This window comes from Alligator sinensis, unplaced genomic scaffold (assembly GCF_000455745.1).
Source record: "Alligator sinensis unplaced genomic scaffold, ASM45574v1 scaffold1226_1, whole genome shotgun sequence".
NCBI lineage: Eukaryota > Metazoa > Chordata > Crocodylia > Alligatoridae > Alligator > Alligator sinensis.
In genome coordinates, this window is record NW_005842447.1 from 1,831 (window position 1) to 19,789 (window position 17,959).

The window sequence follows — 17,959 nt, forward strand, 5'->3', positions numbered from 1 at the left end:
GCTGGTGCAAGCTAATTAACTCCACAGCTGACTAGTACAAGTATTTGTACAGGTACTATCTTGCAGCAGAGTTTTTTTACTTCGCAGCAGTGCACGTGTAGATGCTGCTCTGGCTGGTAGGGCTGTTTGAAATTTTGCCGGCTGTTTCGATTTGACACTGTTTTGACTCATTTCAAGCTCGAAACAGTGAAATTGAACTGAAACAAAGGGAAACAAACAACGGAAACAAAGGGAAACAAACAACGGAAACCCAGCTGAGCTGAGTTCCCATCCCCAGTGCTAGATGGGGCTGGGTAAAGAAATTCAGCCCAGCTGGGCTGAGTTCCTCTCCCCAACTGCTATGATTGGGCTGGGGAGGGGAACTCAGCCCAGCTGGGTTCCAAATTGAACTCCAGGAATCAGGGACATTGTAGTAACCTGTGACACTCTTGTGTGCATGTGGTCAGGAGGCTGGATTACATGTTCACAGCATAGCAACATGATCAGGAGACCAAAGCTCTGTGGTAGAACTGGCAAGAGACTTTTTAAATGACTGGCATAAAATGAACTTCTGTCTTAACTTACTCATCTGTGAAGAAGAAGAAGAAGAAGAAGAAGAAGAAGAAGAACTCAGCCCAGCTGGGTTCCAAGCTGAACTCCAGGAATCAGGGACATTGTAGTAACCCAATCATAGCACCATCCCCAGCCTGACCTAGTGCTGGGAATGGGAACTCAGCTCAGCTGGGCTGAGTTCCTTTCCCCAACCTGACTGTAGCACTGGAGAGGGGAACTGAGCGATTGGGTTCAGTTCTCTTCCCCAGCTCTCCAGTCCCAGGCGGCAGCACCCAGCTTCCCTCCCTCATCTGACAGGCAGATCGGGGGCCCGCAGACCCGGGAGGACTGGCACAGCCCCCGCAGCCCTCCTGGGGTTGCGGGCCCCCATCTTCCTGCCAGATGAGAGAAGCTGTTTCAAGCTTACCCATTATAGCGAATGGGCGAAACGTCAAAACAGCATCGAAACAGGCTCGCTGTTTCAAAGAAGCAAAATGGAACAGCTGTTTCAAATCAAAATGAAATGAAAAACGAAACGCTGTTCCGTCAAAACCTCAAAACTCAAGTCAAAACAGAACGGTGCTGTTTCACACAGCTCTACTGGCTGGCTGGGACACAAGGGTACTTCAGTGTAGGGGCTGGCTAACTCTGCTGGCTAGCCCCGCACTGAAGCATCTTCATGCCCCAGCCAGCCACTCCACAGCATGCTGAGCCAAGGGTAAGCAGCCCTGGGCTGGCAGGCTAATCCCCGGGTCCCCTGCCAGCCAGGGCTGCTCCAACCCAGTTCAATGTGCTGCAGTCCCGAGTGCCTGTTCAAATGGTGCATCCAGGAGCAATAAACTCCAGGGCAATAAGCTCCAGAGTTTATTGCTTCACATTAATTGTACATGTAGACATGCCCACTGAAACCGTACTTTTAGTTTACATGAAACATGCTTACAGATTGAAAATAAGTAGATTTTTACATATCAGAAATCAAAATGAATAAAAGTATGCATATACACACATATACACAGGTTCTTTCATGGGTTAAGCACTGCCCATACTGGCAAAAATACTGAATAAGACACAACCTCATCTGCAGATGAGGACACAGACACCAAAACAGAAGGATAGATTCAGTTGCACTAACCAGGGAGAAAAATCCATTTCAATTGATTCATTCCTCCCCAGACTCACAAATCAAGGCTCCAAGGTACTTCTCATGGATGCCACAGAAGGCCCCTTCTGGAAGTCATTTAAAACTGGATTGCACAGAGTGCTTGAAATTTACTGCAGGGCATCATCCTATATTAGCAAGAGAACCTCGCTGACTCTAAAGGTCTTTCCCTCTCTAATTATCAGGGCACAAGAGACTCATTGCATGAAGACCAAAGAACGAAGGAGGGAGGATGTGCTCGCTGCCTTTGGGCTGCTGGCAGTTAGGCCTTTTTAGAGCAAACAATAATACACAGGATAAAGTGGCTGATGAATTAAATAAAAACAATATAAAGAGGCTTTAGCTGAACTGTATATGGTGGCATTCATCAGGTATGTGCCCACTGGAGTACAAGCACACAGGAATATTAGACACTGACACGAAAACCTCTTTAGAGACCCAACTACCACCAGCTGTGCTGAAAACACAGTGCAATTTGTGCTCAGCAGCGAGAAGGCCGGCACCAGGCCCACGTGTCCCATAACCGCTTAGTGTACAGCTTAGCTGGGACTGCGCCAGTGCAGTACAGAGCATACACAGCTTCTGTGCAAGCAATGCATTTCCTCTGTGGAGCACAAACAGTGGGATGCCGTTAGCTTCCCCGGACATATTATTAAGCATAGCTGAGCACAAAGCTTCCCCAGAGCCCTTTTCCACATCTCCACATTTCCCGCCCTACCATACCTCTCAGCTGGTACCCAGCCCTGAAGGAACACATCTCAAATTGATTTCCCCCAGTCAGCAGTTACAATCACAAGTCGCCATCCCTTTCTTACCTGCTGCTGGTTCTCCCTCTGAGAATGCAACCTGGCCTGTATGCACTCTCTGGTCTCCTGGAAGGCTTGCCTTTGGGACACCTCTGCTGGGTAATGGGTGCACACACCTACGATGTTTGTGCAGGAGAAGATGAGAACATTGGAGACAAGCTGCAAGAGAGAAACGTGCAGTTACATTTTGGAAACCTGCCATCTCCAATCAAAGAACTAGTCAAAGCTTGGCATGGCACTTGAATTATTCCACATCCAACACAAACCTAGTGTCCTTAATTTCAGTGCATTTTACTTCTCTGCTCTTAGAAGTATAAAGTCATAAACCTCCCCTCAAATGCACTACCTTAGATGGTTTACTGCCTCAGATATGGACATAGGCATTTTCCTTCTGTTAGCAGTAATCCAGTGTCTTGAAGCTATGGTGGCAGTGATTTATAAAAAGGCTTCAATATAATCTGACCTAGCCAGAATTATGAAGACAAATCTGATGGAAAGTATACTTCCTACCATTGTATATACTTGCATGTGTGCTGTGAAAAATATATAGAAGGATGCATTAACTCTTACATTGCAATACTGCAACTATTTTAAAGGGGCTAACGTACATCAGTTGCTTACAAAAACTGAGATTGCCTTTATCCGACTTTAGGTTTTAAACAGATGTTGAATGATGAATAGGATTTTCACTGAAGAGACAAATGGCTTTGTTGATGACATTTTCTAATAAAAGGATTACATATATTCTGTTGGTCTGAAAACAAACTAATTGAATTCCCTCCTTCCCCCCCTACAAAAAAAAAAAGTGGAAGGTTTTTCTTGAACTTTAAAAACCGAACTTTGTTGAAGTTTGGTAATTTCTCAGAGAAGTTCTACTAGTTACCATACAAAAGCACTAGCTCTTTACAGAAGTAAAAGTGTACTTTTGCATCCTCAAGACAGCTGTGAGCTACACTTGTTTGGATACAGCCCCCAATTCTAAGGAAAAATAGTGGACTTGTATCTTGTAGGCATGAACATTTGGAGTACAGCTCTTTTTGCTTTTATAAAACAGTTGAGAGCAAACTTTCCAAAGTAATATCACCTATATCACCCTGAAGATAGAGACAGATTCTGGTACAAGTGGTGGATGTCAACCTCAGGAACCAGCAGTGAGAGCTGAGCGCTCAGACTGGTGACTCCAACCCCAACACAGAGCGATCTTTTTTGAGATGCTATACTGTGACATGAACAAGTACTAAGGGATGCTTTACATATTAAAACATGTAGAATTTACATGTAGACTGCAGGGAACTACTTAACGAATAACCTTGCTCCCCATCCTGGGGATGGGAGTCTTGGTCTTTTGGGTCCAAGTCCCTATAAGCTCTTCAGCTGAAGACCAGCAGTCTTGGGAGTGGTAGGCTTTATCCTCCTTGCCAGCTAGCCATAAGATGGCAACACACCTACACTCAAAGCAAGCGTACTACCTGTGCAATGTCTACAGCCAGAAAGAGTGAACACAGGCCTCTAAGGAATCTCTTGGGTCATCAAATCCAGCTTTGTGCCAGTGAGGACAACCACATCATACAGAATTACTTGCATAAACTGATAGAGCTACTTTCTAAATGTGATGAGGTTTTGTGCCTGTCCTCCTCCCAGGAAGAACCCCACTCTTCTGATGGTTAAATCCTCTTAATTTCCAGCCAAATTACTTTATTCATATCCAGTTCAGACCCATTTGTACAAAAGCCAAAAAGGCAATGTTAGTATAAATAACTCTTCTCCGTCTCTAACTTCTATCTCCATGATGTAGTTAGAGATACAGCGGCCCCCTGCTTAGCCTTCATTTTGGTGAACAAGCCCCTGTCTTAGACTCCTCTTGTAAAATAAGCTCTCCGTTCCTTTAATTAATCACTTTCCGCACCTGTTCCAATTATAACTCATTTTTCTTGAGCATGGATAGCTAATATTGTACAACATATTCCAGAGGAGGTCTCTCAGTGCCTTGTACCAAGTGTTAATATTTCCTAATCTCCACATTGTCCAATACATTCATTTTTTGTATTTCTTTTTGTCTTAGACCAACATGGCTACCAAACACATCCCTGAAAGATTGCACAAAACTTTTTGTATGACCAAATCACATTGGTTGTTCAAAGTTATTCCAGAATCAGCAAAAACAACCAGGTCTTCCTCTATCATTTCTAATTGAGGAGCTCCCAACTTATGGCAGAAATATAGTCTTTGAGGACCAGTTATGGTACAGTTATATTGCTTCCCTTGAACTTGCTAGGATTTGATCCAAAGAAAGGACAAGATCTTATTTTTTCCCCAGTTGCTCCTAAAAAGATTGTGTAATTTGATTAAACTTCAGAGAACAAGAACAATACTATAAACAGCATTTTAAACGTGCAGTACTATAAGAGACGTGGGACATTTCTACAGTGCGCTGAAACATGTTCAGGAGCACCATTATGAAGATGCACCCTCCCTGCCCACATATCATCTCTCAGTGTGTGGTTCCCAATTTAAATAAAAGTAGTAGTTATGTAGCTATCATTCAAGTAGCACTAACTAGCTTGAGGCAAAGCAGTGCTGGGCACACACCTCAAATCAAATATGCGGATAAGCCCTGACTGACTGAACAGGGCGTATTTTCTAAGCTGTGCTGTTAACACTGTGCACCATAATACAAACCACTGGGGGCCAACCTTTTTGGCAGGCATGCCACAAAGTAGCCTTTCACCCTCCCCGAGTGCCACCGATCCCCTTCCCCTACACATGATCTACTGCTCAGCTTTCTGCTCCCTGCACTGTTGCTCTGCTTTCTGGTTCCTGATCTAATGCTCTGATTTCTGTTCTCTAGCCTATCTATCTGCCACTGTGCTGCCTGCCCCCTCCCCAGTCTGCTGTGCGCCACTTGTAGCATCTGTCACGGGTCGGCCATCTCTGGCCGACCCGTGACAGATGCTACAAGTTTGACAGATACAAACCCTTAGTTCCCACAGACCCTTAGCAATGCAGTGACTTTTACACATGCAAGATCATACAACACTGCAAAAATCCAGCATGCGTACCACAATTTGAGCAACAGCAAAAGGTGACAGAACCCCACAGACAAGTACGTGCCATGCAGTTCATCTTCTAGAGGGGCATTAATTCTGTTTGCATCTACACTACTGTAAACGCAGAGTAAAATCTCCTGTGGTCAATAAATTTACACCTCCGAAAGCAGCAGACTCAATGTGCAGCTAAGGCCTGTTCAGAGAATACAACAGGAGTCTACCCATTGCACAGTGAAGAGGAAAACCTCAGTCCTGCCAATAAAGAGTCCCACAGAAGTTATTTGGGCCCACTTGCATAGATATCATTGCAACCTAAGTGCCATAAGGAGCACAGCTGCCTTGTCCATAGCATCTAATCCTAATCACGGATACAGTGACCAGCATAATCAGCTCAATTCAAGAATCAAAGTAGATATGATATATAAAAAGAAATGATGAATTTTGAGGTGCTGAGCACCCACTGGACCTCATTTTGGACAAACCTATAGGACTTCTGAGCCTGTCTTATCAATTAGTCATTGAAGTTCACACTTCAGGATGCAGAAAAAACAAAAGGAGGCTGCAGGTCAGTATTTGTTCAGCTAAATGAAAGCTCATCAAAACTTTGTCATCCTAGAAGTATGGGATGGGAAGGGACCTCAATGGTTATCTGGTCCAACCTCCTGTACAAAGGGATTTGAGTGTTTTTTGCAGCTGCATGCATCACACTGACTCATGTGGAGTCTGTGGTCCACCAAACCCCCCTGATCCTTCTCAGCAATGCTACTCCCCCACCAATTATCTCCCATGGCTATGGCACCTTACATAAAGGAGACACAACTATAACCTAACATTTAAAATACCAAAGCTCTGCAAAGGCTGGATGCTTAGTCTCCTGCTGCTCAAAGAAACAATCTGCACTTTGCTTCAGAAGCATTTCTCTTGGGTCTCCCAGTTCATCAGTTGCTCATAAAGTAACGTGGGAAATACTGTGTGGGCAGAAAGAGTATGTTGGTACTTTATTCAGGATTTGATTAAAATCACTTTATTCACAGGTGTCTTAAAAAACAACAAAATTAAAGATTTTCTATCTCATTAATTTTTCCACGGCTCTTTGTCTGCTTAATAAAATGAATTTATATTCTGTTTGCCAAATGGTACTACACGCTTATCAGTTTCCTTGCAGTTTTGCTATGGTAACCAGCTCCAGTCCCAGGAGGAAGGAGGAGATGATGTAGATATTAAAACCGGTTCCCTCAGCTCCATAGCCTGAAACCTAAAAATGTATTATGGCAGCTATTTCAGGCAATCTGTTCTTGCAAAAATGTTCAAGGCAATGGGAAAATGCAGAGATCTATTTTGGGGTTGGTTTCTCTCCCTTGTCCATGCAAACATTAGCCCGTGAGCATTCCTTCCCCTCCGAGCTGGGAAACGGTTAGGTTAGAAGAGACTGGGTCACTTGCATATTATTTCTAGATGTGATGTTTATCTGGCTCCCATTCTTGCAGCATTTGAGCAGCTCACAATTTAAGGTATTTATCCTAGCAAAATCCAGTGTGGAAGAGAAATACTATTACCCCGATTTCCTGGGGGAGAAAAAAAAACCTAAGAGCTAGATTCTGAAGAGGAGCTCAACAACAGAGACCTCGTGGGGCTTTCAAAAGCACCTACCTCCCCCACTTCAAATTAAAGGCTCACTCTTAGTTTGGACAAGAAAACTAGAGTAGGCGGTTTCTGATTGTTTTCACCTTGATTTTCATTCGTGGTCACAAGTGGGATGTTTGTATTAAAAATATTTCAGGAAAATATTGGTTTCTAATGTTTCCTTGGGGAGATAAGGAAAAAAAAATGGAAAAATTTCTGCTCCACCTGTTTAAAGATCCTGAAACTTTGAGGTTATAAAACAAAATCTCAAGCTCAATCTAGCCCGACATTTCATAAATGTCTGGAAGCAGCCTGGTGGCTCAGGGGGTCCGGGGAAAGCCTTGTGGAACGATCATAAGCAGAATAAAATATCAGCTTCAATCAATAGGCTGCTTTTCTCTACTGCATTTCTACTGGATTATTCAAACATCAGATGCTATTCTATATATAATTAAGAGAGCAATATGTTTAAGAGGGATATTGTCAAGATTATTTAATTAGTTTCTTACCTGTGCCTCTAACAACAGTAACACTACTAAAGTTAGGAGAGGGTTTTCCCCCCACCCCTCACTTTTTTGTTGTTTTTTAGGTGGTGGGGGAGATGAAAGGAGGTGGGTTAAATTTTTTTGACTCACCTGTTACATTTTTAAAGTCAGTCTCCTACAAAACTGTAACTAGACAGGACGTTTTTTGCTTTTGCAATGGTGTAACGGAGAGTTTCCTTTTTTCTAATCACCATTTTATGACCCCCAACCCAAACCCATTCATCATTTGAATTCCTGTTGTATTAGGTTTGGTCAAATCCCATTTAAAAAACAAAAACACACCAAGCCTAAATTTGGGGCTTCAACTGGCTTGGCATGCTCTGAAACAAGAAGGCGAGCTCAGTGCATAGCTTTCTAATTCCCTGCACATGTAAAGCATAATGTACTACAAACAGCAAATTACACATTCCTCCCTTCCGGAGTTCAGCGCTTCCCAGATCTCAAAAAGCTCATTCCATGGGAAATGTATTGTTAAATTGATTATCAGTGTAGCAGTGTGCCTAAAAGCAGACAGGACAAGAGAGTTTCTAGACTACATCGTATGGTGTCTGGGTGGTGAATCGACAAGATGATTTGATTATTTACGGCTGGGGCAGACATGGTGTTTAGCTTTGCTTATGAGAGTTTCCTCTCTGTTACTAAGAAAAAAAAATATGTAAAAGCCTTCATGTCTATCAAGAATGCAATCAAAGCATAAAGTATGACAGGCTACAGAGGCCTTATTAGGGTGATAGGAGCCCAAGATATTTCTATGGTGCTCTACTACCACGTCTAAGCATTGCCAGATTCTAAATGTTTAGCTGTGAAGAATTAAAAGCATACATATGCATAATACAAATCATTTTAGAAATTTAATTTGAAATAGGCACCCATTTTAAACCATTCTAATAAACAACAATAAACCGGAGGTTGCCTCTGTACATGCTACCTGAATGAGGAACTGGAACAGTTACTGTCAGAGCCAGAGATAAAACCAAGACGAAAGTTAAAATAAGTCATTAACTAGCCGCAAAAAAATCAATCAACTTACACATTCTTCCTGTTCATGCAACGCTGATTTTAGTCGCTAACCTATACACCGGAGCCATGTGCTAACACAGTACAGCACTATTATGGTAGTACATCTAGGCAGTATAAATTATCTTAATGTTTGATCAGTAAAAATCAAAGATGTTTTTACAGTAAAATACAAGCAAAGTAAGAAGCGGGAAGTTGCTTTTGAAAGGAACTTGTATTTCAAGTTTTAGATGAACCACTCATAGGATTGCATGCTGAACGCCTCCAATGGCAAAAGGAGCATTCGGCACAGAAAATGTTGGAAACCAATTCTCAGAGCGTGCTTCAGGAGCTGCAGTCGGGTGTCCCCATCCTTGCTCTTCTCTCTGCACAACACAGCAGGTCACAGATCCCCCCGTGGACACAGCAGTGGGCCATAACTACAGTCTTGCTAGGACTTACATGCACACAACATTAAACTCATGATTTTGGTGGGATTACTCACGTGCATAAAGTTAAACTCTTTGCAGCATCATAGCATACGAGTTCAAAGAAAGGATCAGGCTTTACCTAGTGCTGCTGTCAAATATAGTTTGACATATTCTTCTTGTGAGCAGTTTTCTTCACAGAAATACTTCAGTGTTAGCTTACTGATGCAGGTTCTCCTTGGGAGATCTGCTGACAAAATCAAGAACTGCTTGCTGCGAGTTTTCTAATCATTTTCCATTCTTGGTATAACAATGCTTCTTGAGAAAGAGGCCTTAAGGTTCAGGTTAGACTACTAAAAGTGGATTTCTTACGTGTCATTTGTGACGAGGTCTGCTGTGACGAAAGACTGGTGTATATAGAGAAAATGAAAAATGAAACTATCAACAATCCATAACACCAATTTATCCTCCAACAGGGAGCTGATCTGCCAGGCCTTTAGACTGGAGGTGGAGGGAGGGGGTACATGTGTGTAATATACTATAAAATATACTACATAATAGTAGTTGTGTGTGTATAGGAATTAATAGTGTGTACACACACACATACACGAAGAGGCCTTGAAGATCGGTTCCCTGTTGGAGGCTAAACTGATGTTATGGATTATACACACACACCAATATATAACCTGCTCGGCAGTGGGGTGACAACATATTCTCTCTCAACGCTGTGAAAATTTAAAATGGCTTAATATAATTTTGCAAAACCTGAGCACAGAATTTCATCCATTTTTAGAGGACAGAACAATTTAAGCATTTTTAAAATAGTAACTGCTGAATCAAGAGAAATAGATGTGAAACAAGTGACAATTTTTTCCCTTAATACAACAATATGCTCTACAGCTTTGGTGTTTACTAACAATTATTTCAGATGACTTCGCCAAAATCTTCATGCAAACTGTTTTCTAGATTCTAGTATCCTAGTCTCACATTTCATAGGATTGTCATTGGTTTGCTGCTAGCTGCAATTACAAGCCCTGCGTATATTCTTCCCAGCCAAAAGGCAGATGTTCTTCTCCCACTGATATTTTCATTGACTCATACGCAGAAGAGAAACACAAAACATCTCAGTCATGATTTGCCTGTGGGGATAGATATATAATATATAGAGATCTATATCTATCTATAGATTTAAATCTATCTATATATAACTATATATTATATTATTTAATATATCATTATACATTATATTTTCATATATTATATAAAAAAAAATTTTATTTTTTTTTTAAAGAACAAGAGACTATAAATATAGATGCAGCTTTAGCAAACAGCTAGCTTAAAAGGAAATTTTTCTACAGTCAGTCGTGGTTTTCTTCCCAGTAGTTTTCTTTTAAATACATTTCCTCTGGGATTCGACTGGAACTATGTTTTCTCCAGTCACTGAATGATATGGGGCCCTGGAGGAGAATGTACTGTCCTGACAAAATGTTGGCGCCACACCAACTACAAGGGGTATTTCTGTGTCTAAGTTTTCCTGGAACACTTTCTGCTCTCAGCTAAGGGAGGTCTGCAGAGTGGCAGAGCCTGGCAGGACTGAAATGTTAGGGAATGAGCACTCCTAAGTCAGATTTGGTATTTGCCCATCCCCGCTTAAGTTTTGTGCATCTTCAAGTACATCTTGCCCATGACGGCTGTTGCTGGTTTCAGTGTAGGGTTTCTCACGGATCAGACTAACTGCTGGTTTTCTTCACCAGTCTACGTGAATTTGGAGCAACCATGTGGGAGCAGGATTACTGCGAGAGAAACTGTAGTGCTTCAGCTGGGGCTATTACATATGCAAGTGTAGATCTGCAGCAACATGACAGAGGACTTTAGGGGACAGGATAAGAGCTTTCATCATTCTCTCTCTCTCTCCCCGCTATTGCAACTTCTCTCCCCTCATTCAACCTATGCTGTCCTTTAGTTCTTGCTCCCATGATGTCTTCTCTATCCCTGCTGCTCCTCTTCACCCCCCGCACCCCTACACCCTCCTTGCTCCACACTCCTGGATCTGTGATGGCACGGAGAGCAGAGCGCCATCAGAGGACAAGTCTGACCACCTTCATGGAGGGCCCCAGCCACGGGGGCTGCTCTGGTGGGTGCCCTCTGCCCATGCTCCTGGCGTGTCTGATAAGTCAGGCCAGGGCCTCGTGGCCAGCTCTTAACAAGAGGCAGGTGCGACTTTCTGAAGCTTCAGGCAGGAGGTCTGGACCTAGAGAAAGAGAACCTGAGCTTCACGCTAGTCCAAATGGATTCAATCTCCTAATGAGCAGAAGAACATACAAGCCCAAGAAGAAAGTAACCAAACCATGGCCTTTCTAAACTTAAAAAAAACCCTCTTCAGATATAGCTCTGAAGATCAGCCTGCCCTTACCTTTAAGTACAAAGGGCTGATGGCGACAGGTGAGGATACCCCTGTCCCTCCAGACCAGAAATCCACTGGTGATGCTGCACAAGTTCACAGCTGCCACCCATGTGCATGTTTCCAAAGGCAGGACTGAGCCTCACAACCATCACTTGAAACCATGCAAGCCAAGGCCTGCACCACACAGGCAATATACACTACGCTCGCCAGGAACAGACTCTAAATGTTCCCAGCAAACGCACTTAGTGCAAATTTGTTGGCCAAGTACCGTGGTGTCTTTCATTGGTAACAAGAAAGCATTTCTGTTTTAAAAGGGAAAATAAATGAAAAGCCCCACAGTCTTTCAGCCTTTCCATCTGCCAACTCATATAGATCTGTTACAGTACTCGTGACAATCCTACGCTAGGATACCGTCAGCACATCACTGCTTATTTACTGCTTTCACTTAAAACCATGGGGGTGACAAAAAATAAAAGGTTCACCTAGTTACAGAAAAGTCTTCTTTTTTGTGGGAGAGAACATCCTTCAAAAGCTCAGCAGGAGCAAGCAAGCGCCCCAGGTGTGTTCAACTCATCCCCGGGGTGGACAGGGAAACAGAACGGCTGCGAACGGGTCGACAAAAACAGCATGAAGTGTTTTAAAGGTAAGAACACTTTCCCATCTCCTTTTCTTGTGCTGTTTTTTCAATGATGTTGGGGACAACTGCAGTGTATCAGCAGGTGCTGTTTTTTAAAGCAGTTCTGTAAGTCTAGTCTAGAAGACTAACATACATAGGCTTGGCAGGATTCGATTTAAAAAAAAAAAAAAAAAAAAAAAATCGATAACCAGTGATTTTACCTGACACTCGCCAATCATCAAAACTTCCTTTTATAGAAAGGAAATGTAAAAAAAATAAAATTCGGGACATGGATAAGGAAATCCGGGGCAGGAGGCACCACGTGTACATGTGCGCGCACACACGGAGACTGCTGCAGGCCGGGTGGGGGAAGCCCTGGCTGCGCCGCCTGCACACTCCTCCTCTGGCAGCAGCCCAGGCAGCTGCTACAGGAGATGGGGCCATGTTGCTAGGGCTGTGCTGGGGGCCGGGAGCGACGGGGCAGACCTATGCCATCCAGAAGCCTGGGAGCCTGTTGCTGCCAGCTGCTTGCTCTGCCCAGGTCCCAGCCGGGGGGATCAGGCATTAAACTCCCAGTGAGCCCAGCCTGGGCTCTGCCTGGTCAGGGCAAGGGCCAAACTCCCAGCGAGCCCAGCCTGGTTCCTGTGTGAGCAGGTACGCTTTACTGATTTATGGACATTTATTTTTTTATATTTTAACATGTTGTTTTATTAAACTTGTAACAGTATACTGCCATTACTAAACTGTCTGCCCCTGACATCCCTCATTTTGTGCAATCCTGAAAATGTAAATTGATAAAAATTGAAGAAAAAAAAATCAAAATTCATAGATTGTAAGGGCTGGAAGTGACCTTGCAGGATCATCGGGTCCAGCCCCCTGCACCAGGCAGGAAAGATAAACTGGGGGCTGGAGACCCCAGCGAGGTGACCGTCCACTCTCCTCTTGAAGATGTCCAGGGTAGGCGATTGCACCACCTCTGGAGGGAGCTTATTCCAGTCTGGACACCCTGACTGTGAAGGAGTTTTTCCTAATGTTGAGCCTGAATGGATCTTCCAGGAGTTTGCACCCATTACTCCTGGTTTTCCTCAGGGGTGTCCTGGTGAACAGTTGTTCACTGAGCCCTTGATGTACTCCCCTGACGTAGCGGCAAGCCACTATCGAGTCCCCTCTCAGCCTTCTCTTCTTCAGGTTGAAGAGGCTCAAGTCCCTCAGCCTTTCCTCATATTGCTTGCCGTGTAAGTCTCTGATCATATGGGTGGCTCTTCTCTGGACTCTCTCAAACTTTACCGTGTCCTTGTTGAAGTGCGGTGCCCAGAACTGGACGCAGTCCTCCAGCTGCAGTCACACCAGTACAAGTGGAAGAATCACTTCCTTGGTTTTGCTTGAGAAGACGTAGTAGTACACATCAATGTTAGCTCTCAAAATTTTTTAAAAATTAAAATCAAATTCTGCCAAGCCTAACCATAGAGCAGCCACATGGGAGGCTGAACCATCTTTGGATTTGTCTGTGCAGAAACACTCAAAAGCAAAGGCAAATTAACTGAAGGTGTAAAGTTAATGAATGTGTTTAAGTACTTTAAAACTTCTGGATGCTCTTGTGTACATTGGATTAATGCAGCCTTAGCTAACAATAATTTCATACCGACAGGGCTGGCCTGTCTTGGGAAGTTTAGGTGCAGTCACTAGCTACCCTGTGCTAATGCCCTCTGTGGATGCTCTTAGGGGAAATAACAAAGTGCCTCAAGCTTACAGCACACAAAAAGCATCCACAAAGGGAATTAGCACCAAGTAGTTCACGCACCATCACTGACCATAATATGCCACGGCCGGCTGCATGGGAACTTTGCTACCCACACAGGCTGTTAGAGACTCCATCTCAATTCCCTCTATGGAAAAGTCCTGCACATATTGGCTTCTGAACAGACAGGGCTGCAGCAGAACAAAGGGGCCACCTAGACAAGTCCTCAGTCCAACTTATATAGAAAATAATGTAAAATCTGAAGGCTTCCTAGACCTACAGCTTTGTCCCTGCCCGATGACCATCACAGAGCCACAGAGCTTGAAGTGGTTCAAGTTCTCAATAAGGTTCTCTGACTTTTTTTTTTTTTTTAATGAAGTATTAGGCAGCAGCAGCCTGAATTTAAGTGCGCCTAGGAACCACCTCTATCCTTTTATGATGTCATTATAACTAAAATCTCAGTACCTCCCATTCTGCTATCTTAGTGAGACTAAGGTTGACTCTGCCTGTGCTTTTTGCTCTTTCTATTTTATACTGCTATTTTCATTATTTTGGCCGTTGTTTTTTTCCACTCTGACCTCCAACTTTGGTCCCTCCTTGGAAAACGCATCCATTCACTAGCTCAGGGGCAGGCAATTATTTTAGACAAAGGGCTGCTTACTGAGTTTCAGAAAGCCACCAAGGGCTGCATGACAAGCAGCCCAGGGCAGATTAATATTAATTTTCTACATTTTTAGGGGTCCCATGGGCCCGATAGAATGGTCTGGTGGGTCGCATCCGGCCCCCGGGCCACATTTTGCCCACCCCTGCACTAGCTCCTAAATGTAAAGTCTCAACATTTCCATGATCGTACTAAACTTCGCAATTTCCCATTTTAAAAATTATCCAAAAGAATTTAATCCATTCTCATTAGAATAGGCTTAACTACTCCAGCCGACTGTATACGGAGCTGTCATAGCAATACTTGCCCTCCCCACCATGTTACGAGAGATTTTGGAAGTGCTTTGAAATCCTTTGATGAAAGGCATTACCAGTGTTTGCAAATTCACAGCATATCCCCTGGCAGCGTTTTTCGGTTCCATGCCCGATGACTGAGTTCTGACTTCCTTCAGGCAGCTTAAACTGATGAATTAAGTCAGATGAGCACAATCTTGTGCTCAGAAATAATGTGGCCACAGGCATATTTTGTCAGGATCTGTTCTTAAGCCTATTTTGTTTGCTGCCCAATTTCCAAATTGGAGGCATCTGAGAAACTGCTGAAAGAATGAGCAAAAACAATTTATTCAAGATTTACTAAATCTGAACAGGCTTTGCTACCCCAGAACCCTAGGAAATGAAACAAGTTGGAAAAGGCCAAGTCTGTTGAGGACTGGCTGGGCTATGGGAGAATAAATTATTTCAAATTTCTGTAGGCCGTGGAAAATGTTGGGTCTACAGTTGAACACGTGCTTTTCCCAGACAAAAGATTGTCATAGATAATGCTGCTGGTGCTGGGTTTTCTGAGGCAAATTTAACACGGCTGATACCACCATACTAGACTACCCGAGAGTATACAGTACTTTGAAAACACAGAATTACAAATCCGGGAGAGATGTTAGTCTAACCTGTTCTTAACCACTTCAAAACAAAGGAGATGGCCTGAACTAGCCTGTGCTACTGCTCATCTATCTGTACAACTAGGCATTTTGTTTGTTGCAAAACACTCAACTCTTTGTTGCAAATTCAGTTGATTGCTTCTTGTCCTGTCTCCACCAGACAAGGACACCAACTGATCATTGCTCACATACTGGAAGACTGTTACATGCCCCTTAGTCTTTTCTACATTAAGCAAACCCAGTTCTTTTATCCTTCCTCATCCGTCCAGTTTTTGAAATCTCCTCTCATTCTCGTTGCTTCCTTTTGATTGTTTTCATTTTAACTGCATCTTTCTGCAAATATTATGCCTAGAACAAGGCACAGCATCCCAGTTGAAGCCTTGCTAGCACTGCAGAGAGTGAGGTCTAACTACTAGACCTGAACTTTTGTACCGGAAAGCCGGTCTAAAACTCTCTCAAGTATATAGTTGGTTCAGTGAAAGATATCACCAAAGAAGCCCTAGCTTATGTATTTCCTGGACTACCACAGCCTCAACACCACTCCAACCCTACTCCTACACGCAGGGCATTTATATATCCCCAAATGAATGTTTTTTGTAACACTACAATAAGTGATGTGAATGAATGATCAAGATAGTAATCTCCACATCCTACAGTATTTCTGACTAGCCTGTTATCCCTATTTTATATTTCTGCATTTGATTTCTGAGAAACACATGAAGAACTTGATGACAAAATAAAGATAGTTAACGGGACAGTGGTATACAACTATACAACTCATTATGATCACTTGAAACAGACTGGTTCTCCTCCACTACAGTAGTGTAAATCAGAGCTAGGTCTATGCTGGTCTAGATCCAATAAGTAGAGGTGCACCAATATATCGGTCCATATTGGATCAGCAACAATAAAAGGAAAATTGACATTATTGGCAATTGGCTTTTTTTGACCGCTGTAGCCAATAATGTCGCCGATAAATGCTGTGTGCATGCGTGAAGCAGCAACGTGCACATGGCCAGGAACACAACCTGGCAGTTTGGAGAGCAGCATGTGACCAGTAAGTCGGTGGGGGGGGCAGGCAAAGGGGCACTGGGGAGCAGATTGAGGCCCCCATGGTGAGGGAAGGAGTGGCGCTGCACAGTTTCATAGTTTCATAGTTTTAGGGTCGGAAGGGACCTAATAGATCTTCTAGCCCGCCCCCCCGCCAGGGTGGGAGAACAACAACAACAAAAAACAAACCCTAAAAACAAAAACGGGACTCAAATGAGTCCAGCCAGGTAGGTATCCAGCCTCTTCTTAAAGATCCCCAGGGTAGGGGCCAGCACCACCTCCCTTGGAAGTTGGTTCCAGCTCCTAGCCGCCCTGACAGTGAAGTAGTTTTTTCGGATGTCCAATCTGTACCTCCTCTCCATCAACTTGTGCCCATTACTCCTTGTTATGCCAGCGGGGGCTAGGGGAAACAGCGTCTCCCCCAAACCCTTCTGGTTCCCCCTAGTGAGTTTATAGACGGTCACCAGGTCCCCCCTCAGCCTTCTCTTGTGGAGGCTGAATAGGTTCAGGTCCCGCAGTCTCTCACTGTAGGGTCTGCCCTGTTGTCCCCGGATCATGCGGGTGGCCCTCCTCTGGACCCTCTCCATGTTGTCCACATCCCTCCTGAAATGGGGCGCACAGAACTGGACCGCAGTTGGGGTGGGGCACAGGACAGAGCCGCAAGCGACTGGTCCTGGAAGGTACAAGGAGGTAGGAAGTGGTATGGACCCCTGGGGGAGACACAGGGGGCACATGCCCTCTGGATTTGTGCATAACGTGAAGCGGGGTGCCCACTGCTGGCTCGGGGCCAGGGGCTGCACTGGGCTCTTCCTGGTGGGGTGTTGCTGCCACACACCCTGCCGCCACCTGCCCAAAGAACAGCCCTGGCCAAGCTCCCTCGCTGAAAGGAGACTGGTGCAGTCCCTGGCCCTGAGCCTGCAGCAGGCAGTCCACCCTCACCCCATGCAGAAATCAGGGGATCACATACCCCCCCATGACTCCACCAGGGGCACACGCATCAATGGGAGCTACCCCCTACCCTATCCATGTGCCCCACAGAAGAGCCATCCGCAGCTCCGTCCTGCCCCAGATGGGCAGCATGCGCCTCTGCCCCATTCCTTCAGTCACCATAGGGGCCTTGATCTGCCCCCTCCCCCATGTCCCTTCCCTCCCCACACCTCTTCCTCCGCACAGACTTACCAGCCTGGATGCTGCTCTCCAAGCTGTCGAGCTGCATGTCAGCTATCAAATCAGTATCGGTTGATATGGTGGTTAGTGATCAGCCCTCACTATTGGCCAGAAAAAAAATCTTTAACGGTGCACCCCTAATAATAAGCTACTAAAACAATATTTGACAGGCTGAAATGTCTCTGATTTTTCCCTCATATCGGGGCAGAGGCAGGCACTGCATTCATGCCACTATGCCCACCCTGGGAGGGCAC

At 44.3% G+C, this 17,959-nt stretch overlaps 1 protein-coding gene across 1 annotated transcript in view; it reads right to left on the minus strand.

Annotated features, from left to right (window-relative positions):
- Positions 1-463: 463 nt before the first annotated feature.
- The window catches only part of LOC102383230 (adenylate cyclase type 5-like), a 171,215-nt gene continuing 153,719 nt past the window's right edge, over positions 464-17,959 (minus strand). Inside the window, exons 2-3 of the mRNA XM_025212137.1 lie at positions 2,506-2,655; positions 464-568 (exon numbers count right to left, since the gene is read on the minus strand). Of these exons, the coding sequence (XP_025067922.1) occupies positions 464-568; positions 2,506-2,655 (255 nt within the window). The remainder of the gene's footprint in view (positions 569-2,505; positions 2,656-17,959) is intronic.